Source organism: Zonotrichia albicollis, chromosome 6 (genome assembly GCF_047830755.1).
Source record: "Zonotrichia albicollis isolate bZonAlb1 chromosome 6, bZonAlb1.hap1, whole genome shotgun sequence".
Classification (NCBI taxonomy): Eukaryota; Metazoa; Chordata; class Aves; order Passeriformes; family Passerellidae; genus Zonotrichia; species Zonotrichia albicollis.
This window is the reverse complement of record NC_133824.1, coordinates 48,139,975-48,165,131: the sequence shown is the minus strand read 5'-3', so window position 1 is coordinate 48,165,131 and position 25,157 is coordinate 48,139,975. Positions and strand designations below refer to the sequence as shown.

Genomic DNA, 25,157 nt, shown 5'->3' with positions numbered 1-25,157 from the left:
GTTGGATCTTACACCATGTTCTGCCTCTCCTCACATTCCTGCTCTCCCCTTTATTCCCAGACACCGCTTGGAAGAGGGTCAAGCCAGCAGCTGGACACGCAGGCTCAAGGTGTTCCTGTGCTGCACACGGACAAAGGACTCCCAGTCGGTGGGTACCAAAAATCTCCTGTTGGGAGTCAGAATATCAGTGGGAGAAATCCCTGTTTTCTCTCAGGTTAGCACTTCCTGGGCAGCTCCCATTTCCCTTTATCAGCCCCTTCCTGAGCACTTTCTCCTGTTGTTTCCATCAATCTCACACCCTTAAGGAGGAGAATTTGGAAATGGAAAAACAAAAACCTGGAAAAATCACCAAAATCCTTCTGGATCTCCTGACAATCAAAAAAGGTCTAATCCATAGGTCCACGTGAAGGTCACTGGGAATTTTCATGTGCTGCCATTGGGATTTTCCCTTGCTGTTCTCTAGCGGGGAAGGGTAAAGGCCTTGAAACTCCTTCCCCAAAAGTTATCATTCCATTCTGCTTAGAATCACTAGGAGCAGGTTTGTGCCTGAGGGTGGCATTCACCAGCATTCCAGAGGACCTGCTGGAGAGGCAAGTCAAACTTTGGAGCTTGAAAAGTTGGCTTTTGATTTAACTAAGTCAGTTAAAATTCTGACTGTTTGAGGACTCCTGAAGGAGCCAGGAGAACCAGGGAGTTGTTCCCAAAGGGAGGAGAAAGTCATAAAAATCAGGAGATTTGTGTACTTGCAGACACTGAGCTCTGAATTAGTTACAACCTCTCAGGGAAAAAGCTGGGATTTATCAAGGACATTCCAACAAAACCAGCAGTGGCCAAAAAATCCGCCCAGACGTTTAACTCCAGTTAGAAGGGCACGGAAAATGACAGGGAAAACACCAAGGGACCGACCACAGCCGCCGTGTCCTCACTAAATATAGCCCAGAGTTCGTGCTCCAAAAGGATGCAGCGGGAAAAGGAGCACACTGGAAGGGATGTGAACGTGGAGAGGAAGAGAAATGAGACAGGGATGGAAAACTCCAAAGGGAAAGTGGAAAAATAAAGGAGAGTCAGGTGAACGTTTGTTCTTCCCAGGTGATGAATATTGGATTAACAGCATTTCTTAGGGAGTGCTGTGGAATTGTCTACAGGTGCAGCTTTCAGAGTGTAGAAGGCTTCAGGAATTGTCACAGTCCTTGTGCAGAAGTCCAGCACTGTATCCCAGAATGCTGCCCCTCCCAGGATCCCTTTCCCTGGCTGAAATGCCACCATGTTCCTTGGGAATGTCCTTCTGGGAAGTTCAAGCTCAGGCCTGCCAGCTCCCAGCTTATCTGCAGGGGAAATCCATCTGGAAATCCGTCTGGAAAACTGAAACCAAGGGAGCTTTGTGCCCTGGCAGCTCCCACAGCAGCTTTTCCTTGGTGCTCCAGAGCAGAGACTCTTCCCTTCTCCCTGAGAGCACATCCAGGTCACCTCGCCAGGGTGCTGGAGACTCCTGCCCTGAGGCACAGTGTGGATTCTGTTTCCTGGGAGAGAGAGCCCTGACAGACACCTGAATGCCCTGAACAACTCCCATTTTATTCAGGATTGCAAAAGTATTCCAAATATTTCGAGTTCTTTTTAACAAACTTTCCATTTTGCAGTGACTGCTTCTCTTTTTTGTTAAGCTTGGAATAAAAGTGGATTCCAAATGCCTCACATTCCTCGTGCTGTTGAATTTCCACTTTACATCCAGCTTTTGAGCAATTTCCAGCCTCTTTTCTCTGCAGGAACAAGCCCTGATGTTGTGTCCTGGCATGGCAGCGTGTGGAATGAATGAGCACGTAATGGATCAGAAATGAATCCATTGCTGCCCATCCCACACCCCATGGAAAAAAATAAAAAAAGTAGCAGGAGAGGATCGTTGTCCTCTGGGCTGGAAAAGTGTTTTATGGGATGGACATGGCTTTGGGGAAAGGATCTGGGGTGAAGTCTGAAGCCTCAGAGCCTTCAGGGTTTGTAGCAGAGCACTCCAGGTGGACAAACAGGAATAATGTCAGGTGTTCCCAGAAAAAGCTGTTCCTTTGGAGCGGAAAATATGCACTGAACTTCCATCAGGGCCTTTTTTTGTCACAGCATCCAGGGCTGGAGCTGCCACTTTGGATTAATGGGTGTTTGTCCTGTTTCCTTTGGAGGCTCTTGGCATTTCTTGTGAGCTTGCAGGAGCCATGCTAGGATTGATGAGGTCAGGATTTCAAGGATACTGCGGTTGGAATGCCGGTGGCTTTCCAAAGGCACTGCTGGCACAGAGAGTTGGCACCTGGAGCCCCAGTTCTTAATGGGGATTTAACTGGCTTTTGTAGGGAAGTGAAAAATGACTGAAAGTCATCCCACATGCCAGGAGTTTGGCAGGGATAAAAGGATGTAGGTCATTCCTGCAGGGAAGAGAAGGGATTTACTGTCTTGATGGTCAAAGAAGGGAGAGGAGAAATCCCGTCCTGGAGTGCTCAGGGTTTCCACAACACTCCAGTCTTGTGGGTTTTGATGCTGGATAAAGGATACTATGAAAACACAGGGTAAAGGTTCAGGTAAGGCTGTGATCATCCTTGTAGGAAAAGTTTTGGATGGCAGGAGTCAAATATGGATCATTGGTGGGTACAGCTCCACGTTTTGTTGCTCCAGCCTCTGGATCATCCTTGTCTTTAGGCTGGAGTAATGACAGGTCAGCACTGACCCACATTCCAGCCCCTCTCCAGCCTCCCAAAATATTCTACTGTAAGTTCTCGTGGTTTTCTTTTCTTGTAGCACAGAGCAAAAAGTGGAAAAAGGACATTTCTCCAAAATATCTTTGTCCCTCTGCTCTAGAGCCTTGCTTGACCCTCTCAGGTCACTTCCATTTCTGTCCCTCCTTTTTTGGGTTTGGTCACCTTCATTCCTGGGAATTCTGCATTCAGTGTCTCAGTTGTGCTTTTTGTGCCTTTTTGCTTGGGTGTCATCCAAAATAAACTTGGAAAAGCCTGGCAATATGGGCAAAAGGATCCCAGGTCTGGGATAAATTTGGGCAACTTCAATTTGGGCAGAAGGATCCTAGGTCTGGAATAAGTACAGGCAAGTTAAATGTGGGCAAAAGGGTCTGAAGTAAATCTGGGGAAAGGCTCCCAGGTTTGGGTTAAGTTTGGGCAACAGGATCTCAGGTCTGGGATAAATATGGGAAAAAGGATCCCAGGGCAAATTTAGAGTTGAAGAGACTCTTAAATAGGACAAAATTAGTGTTTTTTCCTCCTGGAATGGCCTTTATTCTGCTTTAGAGGAGAAAAGATGACTCCAAGGTAGCACTGGATTGGCATTTGCTTGGTTTTCATCCCATTTTCTCTGTTTTGTTGAATAGAGAGGGCCAAACCCATTCCCTTTCCCTCCCTGTGTCCTGTATGAGCTGTTTGGATGTCGAGGTGCCCACACACGGCACAAATCCAGCCCCCGAGTGCGACTGTGGAAAACAAACACGACACAATAATCATGTGATTAGTCCAGATCTGGCATTCCCTGCAGGAATCTCGCGCCTGTTTGGGAGGCTGAGCTCCAGAAACGAGTCCAGTTCTCACTCTGTGTCCTGTTTTGAGGCTTCCCACACCCAAACTCCTCCTCCTCCTTCTCCAAGCCCTCTCTGCCTGGATTTTGCAGGATGCCTACTCCGAGATCGCCTACCTTTTTGCGGAATTCTTCCGGGACCTGGACATCGTGCCCTCGGACATCATCGCGGGGCTGGTGCTGCTGCGGCAGCGGCAGCGCGCCAAGCGCAACGCCGTGCTGGACGAGGTGGGCAAACGTGGCAGCCCCTGCCATCCCAGCTGCCCTGGGATTCCCTGCAGGGAAACAGCTGCAGGGCTCTGCCCGCCTCCTCTCTGGGCTGTTCTCGCTCGCTGAGGTGGGAAAGAAAAATAATGGGGAACTTCAGCAGCTTTCCAGGAGTTTTTCCCTGTCAAAGGGCTCAGCCGATGCTGGAATCTGGATTGGTCCTCTCCAGGCAGGTGATACAGGAGGTGCTCTTGATGCCAAAACACCTCCAAGGGGGTTGTAGGTACTTGGAAATGAATGGGAATATTATTCCCACTGTATAAAGGTGTGGAGATGACTCCAGCAATCTGCAGGGGGAAAAATGCCTAAAATTTCCAAAATTCCTAAATTTCCAAGCCACTATTGAGGTTTGCAGATTGTCAAAGCCAGTAGGAAATGGATTTATTTTACTGGAGTTTTTCCCTTGATTTGAGATTCAGGTTACAGAAGGAAATTCCCAGTTTTCCAAGCTGCTGATGCGGTTTGCACATTGTCAGCCCAGTAGGAAATTGATTGATTTTAATGGGTTTTTCCGCCCTTGAGTTGGGATTCAAATCAGGGAGGAATAAAACCATTGGAAGTATTTGAGGGGCCTGGTTGGGATATTTGAGAGTGGATTTTTGTCTTGCTGTCACACAGAGGAATTTTTCTGTGTATTTGTGACTTCCAGGCAAACAATGACATTTTAGCTTTCCTGTCTGGAATGCCAGTGACCAGGAACACCAAATACCTGGATCTGAAGAATGCGGTAAGGCCCTGGGATATGAGATCCTCCAAACCCACCTGTAATTCTTGTTTTCTTTTCCTCACTGCTTCTCTTATGCCTTTCTGCCCCTCTTTGAAATAATCCAAGAAATTCCATGAGAATGGAATAAAACTTGATCTCTGGAGGCTTGGTGAGGTGATTTTGCTGCAAGAGAGTCAGCACTGTTATCCATGATTTATTCCAGATTTTGATTCATCCCTGATTTTGGTTTATCCCTAATTTATCTCTGATTTAGATTTGTCTGACTTATCCCTGATTTTGATTTGTCCCTGATTGTGATTTTCCCACCAAATTTCCACCCCCTCATTATCCCCCTGCCATTTCCCCCTTCAGCTCTTCCTCCAATTTACCTCTGATTTCTCCCTGATGTTTCTGTGATTTTCCCCTCTGATTATCCTGCTGTGTTTAACTCCAACCCCCAATCCAGCTCATTGGAATAACTGAGCTTTTATAGGATGCAACTGCTTCACATTGGCTTTGTGGCCCTCTCCAGGCATCCTCTGGCCTGCTGGAGAGGGGATATTTAGGGAGCTCATTTCCAAATCTGCAGGAAGCAGCTTCCTTGGCAGCATGGTGGGATACCCCAGAGAATTCCTCAGGAAATCAGGCAGAGGAATCTCTGGGAGGGGGTGGCTCTTGCCTGGCATCCCCACCTCGCTCTCCTCAGTCACCACAGTGCAGCTGGGAGAGGGGGCTGGCACTCAGCACGTGCCTAACCATGGAAAAAGGGAATGGAGGGGGGAATTGCAGGAGATGGCAGGCTCAGGGAGTGCCGTGTCTTCCAGCAAGAGATGCAGCGGTACCGGGAGGTGTGTTACTACATGCTCTTCGCCCTGGCTGCCTACGGATGGCCCATTTACCTCATGAGGAAACCCACATGTGGACTCTGCCGCCTGGCCAGATCCTGCTCGTGAGTGCCCACCCTCATCCCTTTTTTCCTGCCTGGTTTTCCCACGTTTAGAAAAACTTGGTTTTTCCCCATGTGTATTTCATCCCCTTGGTGCTTCCTCCCTGCTCGATTTATTTTCGACCTTCTTCTCCTCATGGTTTTTCTTTCCATCCTCCTGGGCTTCATATTCCAAAGGCTTTCTGAATCCCTTCCAGTTCCTAGTACATAAACCAGCCTGTCCTCTGCTCCATCCTCTCTGGAGCATGGAACAGCCAGTGGAGACAACTCACCTGGCACAACACCAAGTCCAAAAAGAGCTTCTTGGAGCTCAGAAATCAGGGAGTTGGCATTTGGGTCCTGATTAAAAGACCTCCAAGATTTGCCTGGCTTGGGCTGTGCTCCCTCAGATTAATTGGATTTTTCCAGCTCAGAATTTTTGCCCTGGTGCAAGGGTTTGTTTCCAGTTGCCAGAATTCTGTCACCGGATTCAATTTGGGGACAAGCTTTTGGCACTTCCTGGGCTATTGGGAGGAATGTGATTCCTTGGGAATACTTTTATTTATGAGAGAGAAAGAAGAAAAGTCAACCTGAGTTTCTCTTTTTATTTTGGGATGATTCTAAACCCATTGTTTTCCTATAAATAAACCTGGAGCTCAGTCAGTGTTGGCTTTTCCACATTGAAGCACTGGAAAACTGTGCTTCCAAGGACAGTATCCTTTGAGGAGCCATCCCACCCCACAATCCTTAGATTCCTTGGGGACTGGCTGCATTGTAGCTCTCTCTGGTGCTCAAAAGGAAAACTGCACCCGATCCCAGATTTTGAGGCTGTTTCATGGTTTTTATCCTTCACTTGGCACTCGCTGCCATCGCGATGAGGTTGGGAGGGCCCGCCTTTCCCTTTCCTCTAGGAATGCCACTCCAAATCCAGCCTTTTCCCCTCAAAGCCGTGCTTCCCGCCCGCAGGTGTTGCTGCCTGTGCCCGTCGCGGCCGCGCTACGCTCCCGGCGTCACCATCGAGGAGGACAATTGCTGTGGCTGCAACGCCATCGCCATCCGCCGCCACTTCCTGGACGAGAACATGACCTCCGTGGACATCGTCTACACTTCCTGCCACGACGCTGTAAGCACAGCCCCAGGCCCCCTTCCCAAGGGGATTTACCCACTTCAGTTCTGCTGGGACAAAGAAGGGAAATGAAGCCTTTTTCTCTTCCATTTCCATAAAAAAATTCTGTTATTTGGACATAAATCCTGTCATGCACTCTGTCACCTTTTTTCTGAGGATAATCCTACAGGAATGTCTCTCCTGATCTCTTGCAGGTTTATGAAACCCCTTTCTACGTGGCTGTGGACCATGACAAGAAGAAGGTGGTCATCAGCATCCGGGGGACTCTGTCCCCAAAAGTAAGTGGGATATGCAGTGGCCTCCTTGGTGGATATTCCAGAGAGGTGGAGCCCTTCCCAGTTTGGAGTCCTGACTTGGATTTGACTCACCTGAAGCAAGGTGACTGCTTTTCTTCCAGGATGCCCTGACGGATCTGACGGGGGACGCGGAGCGCCTGCCGGTTGAGGGGCACCACGGAACGTGGCTGGGACACAAGGTGGGGAAAACAAAGGGAAAACGATCCCAAACCAAACAAAACCCCGTGGATTTTTTTTAATTATTTCACTTTTTAATTATAAACCCCCAAATGGTCTTAATTACTTGAAAAAGAAGTTACAGAAAGGGCTTTGAGGTGTTAAACAATTAGTGGGAGCAGTTAAAATCACTGGGCGTGTAATTAAAAACTCAGTGCAATTAGAGAATTCCAAATTCAGGAAGGCATCGTGGAGACCCACAATGAAATTCCTGGAGCCACTCAAATGACTTTTTCTTCCAACAACCTTTAAGGAATTTTCAATCAAAGCCTGAGAATGTGCTTAAAATTCTGCTGTGATGGGAATGTCCTCCAAGGATGCTGGCAGGACTCAGATCCGTGAAATTAGATGGGTGCTCTGTGTCTGTGAGCAGCTCTGGGCTGGCTAAATCCATTTATTCCAGAGCTGACCTTTGCCCCTGGCTGGCAAAGGAACGACGTGCTGAGTTTTTAAGATGATCAGGAATTTGGCAGCTTCCAAAGCTGCAGTGCCAAGTTGGGAAAGGAAAATCCAGAGTGAAGGTTGGAAGGAATGGAGCAGTTGCTGGAAATGCTGCTGGGGGGAAGGTGGTGTTGCTCAAGGTGAGATGTGGAGCTTGGAAGTCCTTGGAAGCCATGAGTTGGGAGCTCCAGCTTGCCTCATGGTGTCCTGCTGGAATACCAAACCTCTTCCCTCTGCTTTAGGCCATAGAACCATGAAATCCTGGGATGGTTTGGGTTGGAAGGAACTTAAAAAATCCTGTTCCAATCCCTGCCATGGGCTGGGACACCTTGGAGGATCCTGGATTAGTGAAAGGTGTCCCTGCTCATGGAACTGGGATGGGCTTTTAGGTCCCTTCCAATCCAAACCACTCCAGAATTCCACGATTCAATGAAAATCCAGGAGTAGATCCTTGCAGAAATTGGCTTTGCTTTTGATCTTTATATGAAAATATTCCTCTTCTGGCGACTTCCATGAAACATTATCAGTTTATTCCCTTTGTTCCAGACAGAGCTTTTATTTGTCCTTTGTGTCATTTCTTTTTTGGGATTACTGCCAGGAGAGAAATATTCACTTTCTCTGGAATTATTATCAATATTAATCTACAGACAATAATGTGCTGTTGATTCCCGAGGGAAAACTAAGGGAGATAATGGAATTTAAAATGCATTTTTAATGTCCAGGAGTCAAGTTTAATATCCAAACAAATCCAATGTCTCACTTACACATTTAATTTGGGAACAAGGACTTGGCTACGTGGGAGCTTTCCCAGGATTTGTTTCATTTGGGGTGTTTTCCTGCTGCTTCTGTCCCACCCATCCCCGGGGGTGTCTGTAAGCCATCCTAAAATTCCAAGTCTTGATGTTTACATGAAATTTTTTATCACTCCACAGCTCCAATGTCACAATTAAAAAAAATATTTATCAGGCCTCTGAGCTATTCTGGATCAAAAAATAGAGCTGGAACTAAAGTTTAGGGATTAGAATGCCAAAAAAAAGGGATTATAACTCAAAGAAGAATCGAACTTCACTATTTTTGCAATAAAGTCCACTGATTTTATAACAAAGTTAATTTTAAAAATAATCCTCAGCCAAAGGGGTGAATCCACATTTAATTGTTGAACTCCCAGGACAAAGTTAGTGAAAATAGGATGTTACAGAGCTTTGTTTCCTGGTGTTGAACCAACCAGGAGGACAGTCCTGGAAGCTCAGCCATGATCCCAGTAATGAGAATTTCCTACATTTTTCTCTCATAAATAGACCCTTCTAGGGGTTTTCCCCCAAAATCTCAAATATCCCAGAGCAGTTTTGTGCCTTTGGGATGCAAAACAATGCAGAGTATTTCCTTTCCCTTTCCCTAAATCTTTGATCCATTTGGTTATTTACATGTGAACTTGCTAGATTGAGCCCAAATAGTTTTATTAACTTGAAACTGGATTTGTTTCCCAGAGAATTTATGAATGCTACATCCCTGGAAGCATCCAAGACCAGGTTAGATAAAGTTTGGAGCAACCTGGGCTAATGGCACATGTCCCTGTCCATGGTATGGGATGATCCTTAAGGTCCCTTTCAACCCAAACCAGGATTCCAGGAATTTTAGGGAATTTTTCCAATGGTGAATCTAAATGGAAGTTTACAGTCTCATTCCATAATCATTAAAATCCCTGTCTCCATTAGGGTATAATTACCAAAAACACGTCCCGAAGGCTGAGTAACCTCCCAGCAGTGACATCACCATGGATTTGGGTCACGCTCTCTAAAAATAGGATCCCAAATTCGCGGTGGGAATTTAGATCAGTGGCCTGCTGCTCACTTCTCATTAGGATTGGGAGTGGAGACTCTTCTGGAGGCTGGGGAGGAGCTGGGACAAGGCATAACCACTGTGGTGCCTTTTGGTGGTGGCAGCATCCCATTTATCTCATTTCCATGGCGTGGGGTCTCCCCTGTCCTGCTTCCTCTCTTCAGTATCCAGATTGGGATCAAAGACATCTCAGGCACTGAGGACCTGGAAAAATCCATGTTTCTTTGCTTTTTTTTCCCCTCACTGGCTTCTCTTATGCCTTTCTGCCCCTCTTTGAAACAACCCAAGAAATTCCATAACAGTGGAATAAAACTTGATCTCTGGAGGCTTGATGAGGTGATATCGATGCAAGACAGTCAACATTGTTATTCCTGACTTATTCCTGATTTATCCCTGCTTTTGATTTATCTCTGGTTTTGATTTTCCCACCTAATTTTCCCACCAAATTTCCACCCCTCATTTTCTTCCCACCATTTTCCTCCTCAGCTCTTCCTCTGATTTACCTCTGATTTCTCCCTGATGTTTCCCTGATTTTTCCCTCTCATTATCCTGCTGTCATATCCTCATTACCCTTTTTAACTCCAACCCCCAATCCAGCTCTCTGGGGTAACTGAGGTTTTATATATTATTATTTACATATATTTTTCTTTGCTATTGGAGCCAGGAATCTTTTCTTATCTCTGAGATGAAGAGTGAGCCCCCAATAACATTCCCATTGTACTCACACCATTTTAAGATAGGGATTTAAAGGAAAACAGCCAAGGAGATGATTTTGCCCAATGTCCCCCCAGTTTTTGGAGTTTGGGCTCACTTCCCACTGAGTTAAACTGTACCATTATCAGAAATTTATGCAACAAACCAAATTCCAGTTGCTTGTTTATAGCTGCATTTAGAATTGCATTGAACTACATTTGGAATCAGAGAAACACTCCTTAGCAGAGAGGAGGAATGTTTAGATCCAGATATGATCTTTCCCATCTTCCAGCACTCCTTGACTTCTAGGGAATAAAAACTTTTAATAATTTGGGATGAATGTCCTCTGACAGCCAAATCCCCTTAATATTGATGGCTGGAGAAGGCAGGAACTAATTCCTTGTGCTTTTCCCTTTGGTGTTTGAATCATTAACTCTATTAAAATGATTCACACTTTTATTCCCAGATTTAAATTGAAAACTCCTTCCCATATTTACCTGGAATAGGATAATTTGGCTTTAAAACCACCAATATTTAGAATATCCAAGTCTGTTTCTCTGTTCTGCCCCAGGTCCCTTGGCCTGAAGTACCAAATCCACAATCCCGTGTTTAAGTTAATTGGATTTGGGGTAGTTTTCCCCCTAAAAGCCCAGGAATAGGCCCTTGGAGTGTTCCTTAATTAAGAACTGCCTTTACTCCTTAAGCACCAAAACTTTGGAAATGCAGAGGGGAATCAGATCTCCCTCCATCCTGATCCATGCTGAGGGACATTCCAGAGCTTCCTCACCTTCTGGATGTTGAGATCCCATTTACATCCTGCTGTGTGTTCCTGCTCCCACAGGGAATGGTGCTGTCTGCTGAGTACATCAAGAAGAAGCTGGAGCAGGAGATGGTGCTGTCCCAAGCTTTTGGACGGGATTTGGTGAGTACAAGTTTTCTCTGGACAGAGGATGAGATTTCCATAAAAAACTGGGTTTTAAGGGAATCTCTGTGTCCCTGAGCTGTTGTATTCATTTCTCAGCTCTTCCTTTAATTCCTGGATTTCCAGCTAGTTACTCATTTTGTGGAATGGTTTGGGTTGGAAGGGACCTTAAAGCTCATCCCATTCCACCCCCTGCCATGGGCAGAGAACATTCCACAAGATCAGGTCGCTCCAAGCCCCATCCAGACTTCCTGCAAGGCTTTTTTATTTTGGAAGCACCAATAGTGCAGAGCTCCTGATTATTTTCCTTTTCCTGAGGCAGGAAGTCCCGCATGGTGGCAGTGAGGGACAGGGAGCATTAAAACCAAATCAGCAGGAACTAAAATCCCATTTTTATGGAGATTTTCTTTGGAATGCGGTGGTGACTGTCCCTGTGGGCACATTCCTGGTGGCAGGGAGATGTCACAGGACTCAAGGGAGATGTTGGGAAGCAGCTTCCCTTGGTTTATATGTTGGAAATAGTTGCTGAAGTGCTGCCTTGGGATATTTGGTGGATGGAGGGAGACATAAACCAGCATCCAGCTTTTGGGGATGGAGCTTCATTCTTCTCTGCCTTCTGTGCAGAAAGGGAAAATGGGAGTTGTTCTGTTACTCAGGAGGAATATTTCCAGGCTTTAGGTTCATAAGTGCCATCCCAGGTCCCACCAGGACAGGACCTTGTCTGATGGTTGCCAAGGACAGATATTCCAGAGAAAAGTGTCCAGTAGGGTGTAGAGAAACTTTCTGTGTGGGCTTGGATGTTTTCAGGAGGGACAAAAAGCTCCCATCAAATCCTAAATAATTCAGATAGCTTGTGTGCCTTTCCTTTTTTTTTTTCCACCTTCTTTCTTTCAGGAATGTCCCAGTAGGCCAGATGTAGAAATCAAGAAGTGGATGAAGTCCAGCCTCCAGTCAGGCCCTGGCATGGGTTTCCCAGAAAAGCTGTGTCTGCCCCGTGCCTGGGAGTGTTCCAGCAGGGGCTGGATGGGGCTTGGAGCAGCCTGGGCTGTGGAAGGTGTGGAGTGGAATGGAATGATCTCTCCCTTCCTTTCCAGCCTAAACCATTCCAGGGTTCTGTGATGATTACATGATTCAGAACAAGCAAGGAGCCATTCAGCTGGAATCTGGAATGCTCATGTATAGAAACAGACTCCAAAACTGGGGAAAGGGAGAGATTTGGAGGATAAATTCCATTTCATTTCTAACCTGACCTTGATTCCATGTTGTTTCCATGTTTTTTAGGGAAGAGGAACAAAGCACTACGGCCTGATTGTGGTTGGGCATTCCCTTGGAGCTGGCACAGCTGCCATCCTGTCCTTCCTGCTGCGTCCCCAGTATCCGTCCCTGAAGTGCTTTGCTTATTCCCCCCCAGGTGGGCTGCTCAGGTAGGTCTTGGGATACACCTGGGATACACTGGATCCTCCTGGAGAGGCTCTAGGGGGCAGTGAAATGGACAAGGCAGCCTGGAGAAGCTGAATGTTTCCTCTGGGATATAGTTTGGTATTCAAGTTAGGATGGCAAATAGCCAATACTTTCCCAAATATTCTGGTTTATAACTGAATTGTCCATGGGTCTACATTTAATGAGAAATGGATGCAATTTCCTTACTCTCTGCCCCCTCCCACTGAATAGATGGAAATAAAGGAGATACTTGACCAAATGCAGGTGTCTGCAGCAGCTGATCCAGTTCTTTGGACTCCTTTTCCAAAGAAATTGGAATTGAGATGTGATTTCTGTCATTCTGCAGCCTAAAATTTCTCACAGGGATTGCTCTGATTTTCCTCCCTTGGCCGTGGGGCAAAACCAAGGAGAGATTAATTGTGAATCCCTCCCATTATAAATGGGAACAGACCTTCTGGTCATGTCATTCCCAAATAAAACATCCCATTGGATTGCTGGGAAGTGAGGGAAGGTCTCTTGGTCCTGACAGACACTGTGGGGATCCTTGGAATCAGCTATGGATCATGAGAAGCTTCTCCTGGTAGTTCCTGCATCATATTCCAGGAGCAGCCAAGGGTTTTAAACCATCCTGCTGCTGAATCTGGATGCTGGCATTCCTTGTTGTAGTATTCCCAGCTCTTCTGCAGCCACAGAGCTACAGAGGAGGATATTTCAGGAGAGTTGTACAGCCTTCTGCTCCAAACTGTCCACTCCTGGATGCCTTGGTAGCTCCTGACTTGTGTCACGCTCAGGATCATCCCTAGGTCAGTGAGGCAGCCTCTGCCCATGGTGACTGGTTGGGAATATCTCCAGGAAACTCAGTGGGAATCTTGATTTCTTTCTTCTTGTCTTGGAAGTCAGGTTACTCCAGGAATTTGCCATTTGAATTCCCCCAAATATTGGTATATTTCATCCTACATTGTAGCCTCAGGAGCAGGAAATATCTTCTTCCTTGGCTGTCCCACCATTCCCAAACTATTGGAAAATGACTATGAGGCATTCAGTTCAAGCATTTCCTTTCCCAGCTATATCCAGAGTCGTGTGCAGGGGGATGATTGGGCCATAGGATGTGGTGATCAGGCTCTTCTTCCACAAGGCACAAATCCCCAAAGCCTGGAGCAGCTTGGATTGGGGTCTGTGCCCCTGGTTTCCCTGCCACTGAATTGGGAATGAAACACTGTTTGCTTCTCCTTGCTCCTGTTTCTCTTCCAGTGAGGATGCCATGGAGTATTCCAAGGAGTTTGTGACTGCAGTGGTGCTTGGCAAAGATCTGGTGCCCAGGCAAGTGGAGAAGTGTCTGAATTCCTTGGTGAATCTCTGCTGTTCTGTCCCAAATCATCTGTTTCCTATCTGAAACACTTGGATCATCTCTGTCTCCAGCTTCCTCATTTTCCCGTCCTTTTATTGTTCCCTGTGTCTGTGTTTTTCCTGGACACCTTTGTTGTGTCTTTTATGGGCAAATCCCTCCTGTTTGAAAAAAAAAGGGGGAATGTCTTACCTCTGGAATCCCTCCCTGTGGTACCTGGAATATCAGATATGCCACCTTCCTGGTTTCCTGTGTTATCTTGGCCCTGTCCTGGATGTGCTGCCACCTCATTTGGACCAATTTGTCCCAAAATCCCTGTTCTATGTCACCTCATCTCCAAACCAGCTCATTCCTTGTGCCTTGGCATTCTTTAACTTCCTCATCTCCTGGGATATGTTCTGCTGAGCAGGGATTTGGAACAGGAGCCAGGCAACCTGGGATTTACCTGGATGCCATGGTCCTGTCCATCCTGTCATCTGCTCTGTGGTGTCATTCAGCTCGAGGACACTTTTCCAACTCACCTGTTCTGTGCCATCTTGGTTGTCACCTCCCTCCTTCCCTGTTAACTGATCATATCCTTGTTGTCCTGGTAATTCCCTGGGCCTCTCACTCCTGGCTCCTGCTCCTGAGTGATGCCACAGCCCACCTCTGAATCCATCTGCTCCATGTTGCATCCTTATTGTGTCCTTTTTAACTCAATGCCTTGTTTACTGTGCTCCATATCCTTCTTGTCCTGTTCCCTGCCCAGGTGTTGTCTTCCATATCCATAACTTTCTTCTTTTTCAGACTCACTTCTTCTTCTCCAGAATCACATCTTAATCCCTTCTAGAATCACATCTTCCTCTTTTCCATAACCACACCTTTTTGCCAGAGTCACATCTTCCTCTTTTCCATGGTCACATCTTCCTCTCTTCCAGGATCGGGCTCTCTCAGCTGGAGGGATTTCGCCGGCAGCTTCTGGATGTTCTCCAAAGAAGCACCAAACCAAAGGTAAGAGGAAAGAGCCAACACCTGGAGATGTCTCTGAGCAGGGATGGGGAATTTTTATGGCAAGAATGGTGGGTTTCCTCCAGGCCTCCTCAGGATCATTACTTAGGGAACCAGAGGAATGATGGAAGGAGCTGGAGAGCTCAGTGGGATCATTCTGGCTCACTTGCTGAAACTTCACCATCACAGATCCCAAATAACTGAGCAGGGAATTTTCTGTCTGAGCCCCTTTTGAAGTCTGTATTCCAAGTGTGGATTTTCCTGACCAGTTAAAACTGGGAACAAGCTGGAAGTCCAACACCTGTGCTTGTCAGAACATTGGGGTGAGGCTGTTCCAGGATAAATGGTCTGCTTCATGTCTTGGAGATAGGAAATGTGGGAATCTGTCCCTCCCCAGTCTTTACCCTTGCACCAAGATGGAAAAAAAACCATAAAATACAAAGATTTTTAGGGATAATACGTGATGGAATTTACCTGGAGAGAGTATATAATTGGGAAAAGAAAATAAACTTTCAGAAACATTTGGATCATCTCTGTATCCAGCTTCCCTGTTTTCCTGTCCTTGTATCATTCCTTATTTGTTCCCAGTGTCACTGTGTTTTTCCTGGACACCTTTGGTGGTGTTTCACACACCTTCCTTGGGCAAATCCGTCCTGTGTGAAAGAAAACTGGGTTTTTTGCTGTTCTCTCCTCAAATCCTCCCTCCCCTCTCTCTCTCTTTGTGGGAACAGTGGCGGATCATTGTGGGGGCTACCAAGTGCATTCCCAAATCCGAGCTTCCCGAGGAGCCAGAGGAGAACTCGGTGACGAGCAACCGGCTCTGGACACATCCCAGTGACCTGACCATCGCCCTGAGTGCCAGCACGCCCCTGTACCCCCCCGGCCGCATCATCCACGTGGTGCACAACCACCCTGCCGAGCAGTGCTGGTGAGTCCTGCAGTTCCTGCTGGAATTCTGGCTGGAAAACTCTCCCTGGGACAAGGAGAAGGGGGTTTTCTTCCCCGCTGTCTCATGGGGACAGTGGTTGTGGCTGTGCTGGCAGAGTTATGGAATTGTTTGGGTTGGAAGGGACTGTGCAGATCATGGGCAGGGATGCCTTCCACCAGACTAGGTTGTTCAAGACAAGTCCAGCCTGGATTTGAACACTTCCAGGGATGGGGCAGCCACAACTTCCCTTGGAAATCCATCCCAATTTTCCATTCTCACCACCCTCACAGGGAAGAGTTTCTTCCAATATCTAATCTAAACCAGCACATGGAATGCTGCAATGGTTCGGGTTGGAAGGAACTTAAGGATTTATCCAGTTCCAGCCCTTGCCATGGGCAGGGATGCCTTCCACCATCCCAGATTGCTCCAAGCTCATCCAACCTGGCCTGGAATACTTCCAGGGATAGGACAGTCACAGCTTTTCTGGGCAACCTGTGCCAGGGCCTCTGCACCCTCACAGGGAAGAATTTTTTTCCAATATATCCCATCTAAACCCACCCTCTTTCAGCTTAAAGCTACTCCCCCTTTTCCAATTATTCCAGGCCCTTGTCCAAAGTCCTTTTCCTCTTCAGATGATGATTAGCCCATGGATAATTATGTCCCCATAAAGCAGTATTTTGGAACCATGTGTATTTTAACAGCTCCTCCCTCTGTTTTTCTTCTTTTTCTGCCTCTGCATCCTGCTGTTTCACATGCCAAAACACTGCCCTGCTCTTCCATCCCATTTTCCCTGTTGTCTGCACCCCTTTTCCAGCTGCTGTGAGCAGGAGGATCCCACCTACTTTGCCATCTGGGGGGACAACAAGGCCTTCAACGAGGTGATCATCTCCCCGGCCATGCTGCACGAACACCTCCCCTACGTGGTCATGGAAGGGCTCAACAAGGTAAGGCAGGGAATTGTCATCCCAAAAACCACTGGGCCAGGCAGGCTTATCCTGGGAATGCTGCTGGTTAAATACACCAGGCTGTTTATTTTGGAGAAGAGGAGGAAAGGGGATGCTCCTGGTCAGTCTTGCACTGGGTATTGAGAGTGGAGTGTGACAGGGTCTGGGAATGGAATTCCCACAGTCCCAGGAGCTTCTGTTTCCAAATTTAACATCAGAATAACGTGAGGTTGGGTGGTGATGGTTCATTCCAGGAGCTGCCCTTAAATTGGAGCCCAGGTGACATCCAGGGATGTGTCAGGATTTATCCTTCTAATCCTTTATCTCCCTGTGCTTCCAGAAGGCTCTGGGAAGAAAGAGGCCAATCCAGCTGTTTGAAAGCTTCCAGTCAATCCCTGCTGTTCCTCTGCTTTCTTTGGACAGGTCTTGGAGAACTACAACAAGGGGAAAACAGCTCTGCTTTCTGCAGCCAAAGTGATGGTGAGTCCTACAGAGGTGGATCTCACCCCGGAGCTGATATTCCAGAGCCAGCCCTTGCCCAGCTGCCCCACCGTGCAGATTGGAACTGGACCCATCCCAGCGGACAGGAGGAACAGCAGTACCAAGTAAGGAGAGATTTTATATGGAATATTAGAAATATTAATAAATACCCACAAGTGTGGGCCCTCTTCCTCTTGGAGCATTGTGATCCGTGTTTGTGGGAAAGACAGATCCATGGGCCTTTGTGGGAATTAAAGCTTCAGGATATCTTGAGGAATGTCAGGGGAAAAAATCTCTTGTGTTGCTTAGGAATTTGACTGCAGCAAGTTCAGGAAAGTTATGAAAGAGACTTCCTTTTTTTTTGCTTTATCCAGACAGGTGAGGTTTTCCTAAGGTAAAACTTGGAGCCAAGTTTAGTTTGGTTTGATTTGGAAGGGATTTAAGGATGATCCAGTTCCAGCCTCTGACATGAGTAGGAACACCTTCTACCAGCCCAGGTTGCTCCAAGCCCCATCCAGCCTGGAGCACCATCAGGGATAGTCCACAGCCTCTCTGGACAGGAGAGAAGGAAAAAAGAGAGAAGGGCAAGAACTGGAGTTTGCAGAGGGAGAATCTGTTTGTGGTATTTCCAGCTGGGAGGATGAAGCGAGAAGAGATTCCCTGGAGTTGTGGATGCCTCTGGTTGGAGGAGCTGTGTGAGGAACCCTTGGATCCTCTAACTGTTCTGGAATTCTGCAGCCTCGTGTTCTCTGTTTCCCATTGCAGGAGCAAATCCCATTCGGAAATCAGCCTGGAGGGGTTCTATGAGACGAAGCCGCTTTCTCCCGTGCAGAAGGACCCCGTGGAGCTGCTTCTCCTGGACACCAAGGAACGTCTCTCCGTGGAGCTCCAGGACCGCCGCGCCCCTCTGGCCACCATGGAGAGCCTCTCAGACAACGAATCCATCTACAGCTTTGATTCCCGGCGCTCCTCCGGCTTCCGGAGCATCCGGGGCTCCCCCAGCCTCCATGCGGTCATGGAGAAGGACGAGACGCACTGCTTTTATATAGACCCCGTTATCCCTGAGGAGAACCCTTCCCTCAGCTCCCGGACAGAGCTGCTGGCTGCTGACAGCCTCTCCAAGCATTCCCAGGAGACACAGCCCCCGGAAAACGTCCTCAACAGCGGCGGCACCACCCCCCAGCGCCGCTGCAGCGCCGAGGGCGCCGGGAGCGACGGGGAGCGCGCGTCCTCGTCCCCGCGGGAAGAGCCCCCGCTCCACAACGGCCGCCTGGCCGACGTTCCCAGTCCCCAGGTGCTGGAATTCGCCGAGTTCATCGACAGCCTCTTCAACCTGGACAGCAAAAGCAGCTCCTTCCAGGACATTTACTGCATGATGGTGTCGGACAGCTCCAGCGACTTTGCGGAGATTCCCAAATCCGTCAGCGACCAGGAGATCCTGCTGAGGGCACAGTACGAGCCCAACTTAGTCCCAAAGCCCCCGAGGTTGTTTGCAGGCTCGACGGATCCCTCGTCGGGAATCTCCGTGTCGCCCTCCTTCCCCCTTAGCTCATCCGGAGAACTCATGGATATCACTCCCACGGGTGTGAGCAGCCAGGAATGCCTGGCCACGGACAAAATCCGGACTTCCACCCCTTCTGGACATGTAACCAGCCCTGCCAAGCAGGACGACCTCATGATTTCGGCCCTTTAGTGCAGGGGAAAGGGGTGGAATGATCCCAGTGGGATAATCCATGGAGGAGGCTGTCATCGGGCAGTTGGGATCAGAGGAGACAGCTGGAAAAATCCTTTCTGGGGTGACCCAGTGGTGGTGTCTGGAGGATGGATTGTGCTGGAATCCTGTGCTTGGAGCTGGGAGAAGCTTTGCCCCACGGGGCCTGAGAGGGTCTGAGGCACTAAAGTTCCCTACCTCAGCCTGTCTCATTCCAGAGGCAGATTCCTTGCCCTGGGGCACCTGCTGAGTTTGGGAGTGAGATACCTGGATAGATGGAAGCAGGAGGGAGCCGGGCCAGATCCCTCTCCTCGGGACCGAGCCGGTGGTTGTGGGAAATGAGCGGATTGAGACTTTGGGCCCTGTTGCACTACCACGGATCCGGCCCAAGATCCAATTCGGCACACTCCCATGGGGATTGCTTTTGTAGGACACTCCTGTTTTAAAGCCATTGGGGCTGTATTCCCCCCAAATCCAGTCTCCCCTTCCCGGCCAGGCACAGCAGGAATGGGGCTGGCACCGTGGTTTCTCTCCCCCGAGCACTCCTGAGAGGGAAGGACACTGTTCCCAAGAGCCCAATCCCTCTGCCTTTAGCAGAAAGTTCTCCTGGTTATCACCCCCATCACTCCTCGATTCCCTGGACCCCTCTAAGCTGGCGACATTCCCGTGGGACTGCCAGGATTCTCATCTCAGAGCTGCATGGATGTGGATGGATCAACTGCAAGATGCACCTGGCATTATTTTCCAGTCCCCTGTGGAGTCTGGGAGTCTCTCCTGGATCCCTGGGGGTCCTCACACCACTCATATGCAGCATCCACAGTGGATCAGTGCCAGCCTCTGTCATTGGGAATTCAGGGAAAAGATGGACTTTTTCCCAGTGTTGCAATCTCTTGTATGTTTACAGAGCTGCTGAGCTGGTTGGAAGGTATTTATTAAGGAAATAGGGAGGCTTTCCTGAAGGAAAATTCATGGTCATCCTCTCCTTCCCATGCTGTTCCCTCTGGGGACTGAGGGAAGAGAGGATGGCAGGCAGAATTCCAAGCCCCCTGCTTCCCAAGTGGCTTGGATCTGGGGGTAACTGCCTGCCCCCTCTCCCCACCTGCACAATTCCATGCAGGAAAGCTTGAGCAAGTTAGGAAAAACTACCTGAGCCTCCGGGCCCAGAGGAGCCTGCTCCACCTCTCCAGGCAGGTTTTCCAGTGATGGGAGCAGGAGGAAAACTACCTGTTGTAGGAAATGAAGCATTCTTGGGACCTGGAAAAGGCCTTGAATTGCCACAATCCCCCCTCAAAGCTCAGCAGTTACTGATGGCTCTCCCTGGAGCTCCCTGGAAAAGAAATTCCTGGTTTAACTTCCTTAGAATCCTGTGGTTGCTCCCCTTTCCCCTCCTCAGCAGTGCTATTTCCATTGTAGGTGGATGCTGTGCTTTCCAGGAGCTCAGCCCCTGGCAAATCCCAGCTTCCTGTTCTCCGTGTGGGCTGTGGAAGCGCTGGGATGGGTCAGGGCTGTGCTCCCCGGGAGCCAGTGGGATCCAATGCCATTGAGGAGCACTTTATAACCACTGTGCATTGATGTAAATAATCCTGGGTGCATGGAATTCCACTGGATTCTGGGTCCAAGTGCTGATATCCCACTCCATCCAGTGTGGGATGCTCCAGCCCCTGCTCCTTACCTGTTTCAGAGCCTTCAGAAGTGCTTGAAGCAGCCAGGAAAACATTATCCCTGTGGTTTAAGGTTCCAAAGGTGACCTTTCCCTGAGTGGAATCAGAGGAAGGAAGCCCCTCTGGATTCAGAGGGATTTGGAGAAGAAAAAATCCTTTTATTCTGAGCAACCAGAAGTTCTTTTTGATGTTGTAGGTCCTTAAAAAAGGAGCAGGGAGCAGGTGGTTCAGGAGCACAGCACAGGGTAAGGAGGAATTCCTGCACTCAGGAAACACTACCGAGGTGATTTTTTGGGAATACGCACAAAAATCTGGGAAGGTTTGAGGGGAAAAGGGGAGCTGAGGGGCAGGGAGGCTGGGGCTAGCGGGCTAGCTCCCCTTCTGGCCCAGGAGCTGGGATAAGGAGCTCATTCCTGCCCTTATTCCCAGCAGGAATTAACTCTTAGCACTAAGGCAGAGCTTGGGATCTGCAAAGCACTTTAAAGCACTAAGGAAAATTATCATCTCTGTCCCTGGGAGAGACATGGATACCTGGGATTAGATGGAACTACTGGTGGGAGGTGCCTCCAGGTGAGGAAAAGTGGGATATCTCCCTCCTAAAACGATTCCAGTGGGAACCTGCTGATGTTCCATGGCTCAAATGTTGCACTAGAAAGTCCCTTCCCTAATGTTCCTCTGCTGTGTCCTGGAAGACTCAGTCCTTGGGTGGCTGTTTCCTTCTTTGTGCCATTGGAACTGTATCCCATAGGAATGGCCTTCCCTTGCCCTGACAGGAAGCAGTCTGGAATGCTGCAGTTTATTTGCTCTGTGATTACTGGACTTAGGAAAACCTGGAATCACATAACTCCTGGGAGCTGGGCTTGCCACAGGTCAAGGAGTAAAGGCACAAAAGAGCCCCTCAAAGGTTCTCATTGTATCCTGTCATGGATAATTCCTGGTTTTTGTTGACAAACAGATCTGATCCCAGGCCTTTCAAATGAAATTCACATTCTTGGAATTATTTCTGCTTTAAATGTCTCTGTGTCTTGATCCCCATCACTGTGTCTTGATCCCCAGCATTCCATGTCTCCATTCCCATCACTCCTTTGCTGTCTGGGCATTTGGAAAGGCTGATCTCCCATATCCTCCTGGAAAAGCACACCTGGAATGCTGAAATAAATGTTAAAGCTTCAGATACCTCCTTCATCTGTACTGTACACACTTCCTGCTTTCTCTTCCTGCTCTGTCTTTGGGAATACGAGGCATCTCCAGTTTTCCAAATCTTTTGGCTTCTGCTTCTTCCTCTTCAGCTTTGTGCCTTCTGATCTTTGGGTATTCCCATGACATTCCAACAGGATGTTCCACCCTGTGCAGAGGCAGTGCTGGAAGTGCCTGACACCCCAGACTGACCAACAAGTCACCCATTCCATGCCTCATCCTTAAAATCCATTCTGATCCTTCTTCCTTGGACTTGAGTGACCTTTAAAGGTCCTTTCCAACACTGCTGAGTGTTGGTATTCCAAGAGTTCCTTGGCAGAGGAATGGAGCTGAGGCTCTTCTGCACCAGTAAATTGATTTTATTGTTGCTTTCATTGCAGCAGTGCCAAAAATTTGGGAAGGATCCTGCAGTGCTAAGGATATACCAGCTCTTTTCCAATATTTATCATTGCTTCTTCTCCACTGGGGCTGCCTTCTCCATTTGGAATATTCATTTCCTCCTAAAACCTTCCCTCTTTTCTTTGCTCCCTGTGCTTCTCACCTATTTCAGGAGCCACCTCATCCCTCCCTTCTCTCAGGGTGCTGATGGCTCATTCCACATCCTTGGTAGCACATGGGAAACATGGGAAAACTATCCCAAAGCAGTTAAATGAGATTCTTGGAACTTTTTAGGAACTTTTTTCCAAAGCAAACAGGATTTGTGGGAGGTACTTTGGTCTCTGCAGAGGGCTGGCATGGCAGAGGGTGGGGAGTGTGGTTACAGAATTCCAGTGATTCCCAGTTCTATTCTTTTAGGATACTAGATTCCAGGAGCAGTTGATGGTCCCATGCAGAATTAAAGTGGGAAATCTGTTTCCAAGGGCACGTAAGAAGGAGGAAAAGCTACAAGCGTGGGGATGCAGGATGAATATCTAACACATTCTCCATGCACTTTGATGTTTTCTCAGCTTTTGCTGCTCTTTTCCTGCAGGCAGATAATATTATTTCCATGGACTCGCCCACACAGCTTTCATTTACAAATTGGGACATAGGAATAATCAGGATTACTCCTGGCAATGGGAATTAGGTAGGATTAATTATTGCTGGAATGGGTGTGTTTGGATTTGTGTTTTGAGGCTGTATCCAAGAGCCTCCATTGGGCAGCAGAGTCTTCTGTGCTTGCCTTGGGAATTGCTGGGCTGGAGCTCCCCTCCATGCTGGGTTTGTCCTTATCCATTCTGGAATATTCTTCCCTTGGCAGTAGGACATTCTGGCTTTGCAGGATGGGAGCAGGAATATTTAATTCCAATGGGTTTAGGAATAGTGGTTGTAACTGCAGCCTTTGAGTAACATTGCCAAGGGGGGTGTAGATTCCTCATTTCTGGAAATATTCCAGGCCAGGTTGGGTAAGGCTTGGAACAACCTGGGCTAGGGAAAGATGTCCCTGCCCACGGCAGTGAGTGGGAACTTCCAAATTATTCTGGAATTCTGTGATCCCTGTTTGCAGTGTTACAGTGCTGCAGGAAAGGGAAGGTTGGAATTCCAGCAGCACCTCTGCATGATTGCTCTGCTGAGAAATCCCTCTGAAGGAAGCAGTTGGAAAGCACTGCCTGGAACTGGGCTCATTGCTTTGTTCCCAGAGCCTGTGCAGTGCTGATTTTTGGGAAGAGCTGCTGGATTTCAGGAAGAGCCTCATTTCTTGTGCCAAAGCTCCCTCTCATGGCTCCCGTGTGGAGGAAGCAATGCTGCATGGATCCTGCTGGAGGCAAACACAGCCCATCCTTGGCAGCTGTGGGAAGAAGGAGAGGAGGGAATGTTGCAGCTGGAAGCTGGCATTCAGTCTGGAGCCCTTTGCTCTCCAGTCAGATCCACAGGGAAGTTGTGGATGCAGAGAGGGATGGGAAGGGGGCTGGATCAGCAGTCACTGATGTCCTTCCCCTTCTTCCAGCTCCAAGGAGCTGCTAAAGGGCTGGAAATTCCAAATAGGCAAGGATTAGGGCAATTCCTTGCTTTGTCATAGGGAATCATCTTCAGCTTCCAAGTGCTTTGCTGTCTCCATTCCCATTGTTTTTTCCATGTTTTTTGAGTTCATACCTCTTGTGCCTTTGTTCTCCCTGGCTTCAGGTCCCAGTTTCTGGGATCAGACATCTCCCACCTTACTTTCCCACTTCTCTGGGAGTATGGAAGTGTGGCTAAGGCCTGGCAGGAGCTGCCCTTGCTCCTGAGCTCTCCCATTCTGCCTCAGCCAGGACTTCCCACACCTTCCCACTTTTCCTTGCTGCCTGAGGTCGTATCCAAGTGCCAAAAGCAAATCTTGACCTGAGGCAGGCGATTTCCTCCAACCCACACCAAGTTTCTCCCTGGCTCTGGAGCAGCTCCCTGGGAATTTTTCCTGCTTTCCTTGTTGCGTCCAATCCCTCTGCTGTCACTGTGTCACACCATGCTGCATGCCCTGACTTTCCCACCTTCCCAACACAACTGCGGGATGAGGAATGACTCCCTGTCTTCACCTCTTGATTCCTGAAAATCCTTGCAGCACAGGAACAAGCCTTGACACTGGTTTTTCTTTGGATTCCACTTCTCTGCTTCCCATGCTGGGCTTTGTGCAGTTCCAATGGCTCAGAGTCAGAAGTCCCAGCTGGGGTGGCACGGGTCTGTCCTGCTGGGATATCCACTTTTGGGAAGTTTGTGTGCAAAGGGATCCTGGCAGGGGTTTTTCCTAGGACGCTGTCACACCCTTTGGGTCCTCACTCCTTTCCTGGGATGTCCCCAGCACTTGGTGGTGGCAAAGTGGCCTCACCTGCAGCTCCAGCTTCCCACCTTTCCCTCCACAAGTCCAGGGAATACTCCTGAGCTCCTGTCCTGGCACTATGTGGAATTCCTATTGGCACAGGGATATCTGGGGATGGGCTGTGCCTCCCTGTCTGGAATGTTGAGCCCTGTGAGTCCCTTTCCTTTGGCTCTGCCTCTCTGGAAAAGCCCTTCCTGCCTGTCACCTGTGTCCCATCTCGTGCTGGGGCAGCTCAGAGCAGGATACCTCTGGATTCATTTCCTGCTGGATCCTAATTGCCTCCTTGGAGCTGAAGCCTTTGGCATTTTTGGGAGAAGCAGCCCTTCCAGGGAGCTCTGAGGCACTCCCACTGCTTCTGGCAGGGCTTGGAGCACTTGGATATGCAACTGGGGGGGGGGAAACAGCCCAGCATCCTGCGTCCCCATGCTCATCCTGGGAATGCTGCCCTCTGAATCCCTGCTCCGAGCTGCCCCAGCATGAAGATTCCAAGGAAACTCAAGCACTCCTCATGTGCCCTTCATTCTCCACGTGACTTTTTTTGTACCTCTGTACGAAAGATCTGAACTAATCCCGCTGTAAAGAAAGATCGGATGAATTATAACCTAATTCCAGAAACATGGATGTATATAAATTTTCTGTATATTCTATGGCACTCTGTATAAAATGGATGTTGGAAGCATGGCTGGAGTATGTGACTGTTGC

The 25,157-nt window shown here is 48.4% G+C and overlaps 1 protein-coding gene across 5 annotated transcripts in view; it reads left to right on the top strand.

Annotated features, from left to right (window-relative positions):
- Positions 1-25,136, top strand: part of DAGLA (diacylglycerol lipase alpha) — a 62,750-nt gene extending 37,614 nt beyond the window's left edge. For all 5 annotated transcript variants that reach the window (XM_026798668.2, XM_005496398.4, XM_014273769.3 and 2 more), the window contains 15 exons: positions 61-148; positions 3,655-3,789; positions 4,478-4,555; positions 5,359-5,483; positions 6,426-6,582; positions 6,780-6,863; positions 6,983-7,060; positions 10,912-10,992; positions 12,274-12,416; positions 13,684-13,752; positions 14,695-14,767; positions 15,496-15,692; positions 16,507-16,636; positions 17,060-17,241; positions 17,882-25,136. In XM_026798668.2, the coding sequence (XP_026654469.2) occupies positions 61-148; positions 3,655-3,789; positions 4,478-4,555; positions 5,359-5,483; positions 6,426-6,582; positions 6,780-6,863; positions 6,983-7,060; positions 10,912-10,992; positions 12,274-12,416; positions 13,684-13,752; positions 14,695-14,767; positions 15,496-15,692; positions 16,507-16,636; positions 17,060-17,241; positions 17,882-18,809 (2,548 nt within the window). In that variant the 3' untranslated portion in view covers positions 18,810-25,136. The remainder of the gene's footprint in view (positions 1-60; positions 149-3,654; positions 3,790-4,477; positions 4,556-5,358; positions 5,484-6,425; positions 6,583-6,779; positions 6,864-6,982; positions 7,061-10,911; positions 10,993-12,273; positions 12,417-13,683; positions 13,753-14,694; positions 14,768-15,495; positions 15,693-16,506; positions 16,637-17,059; positions 17,242-17,881) is intronic.
- The last annotated feature ends 21 nt before the right edge of the window (positions 25,137-25,157 follow it).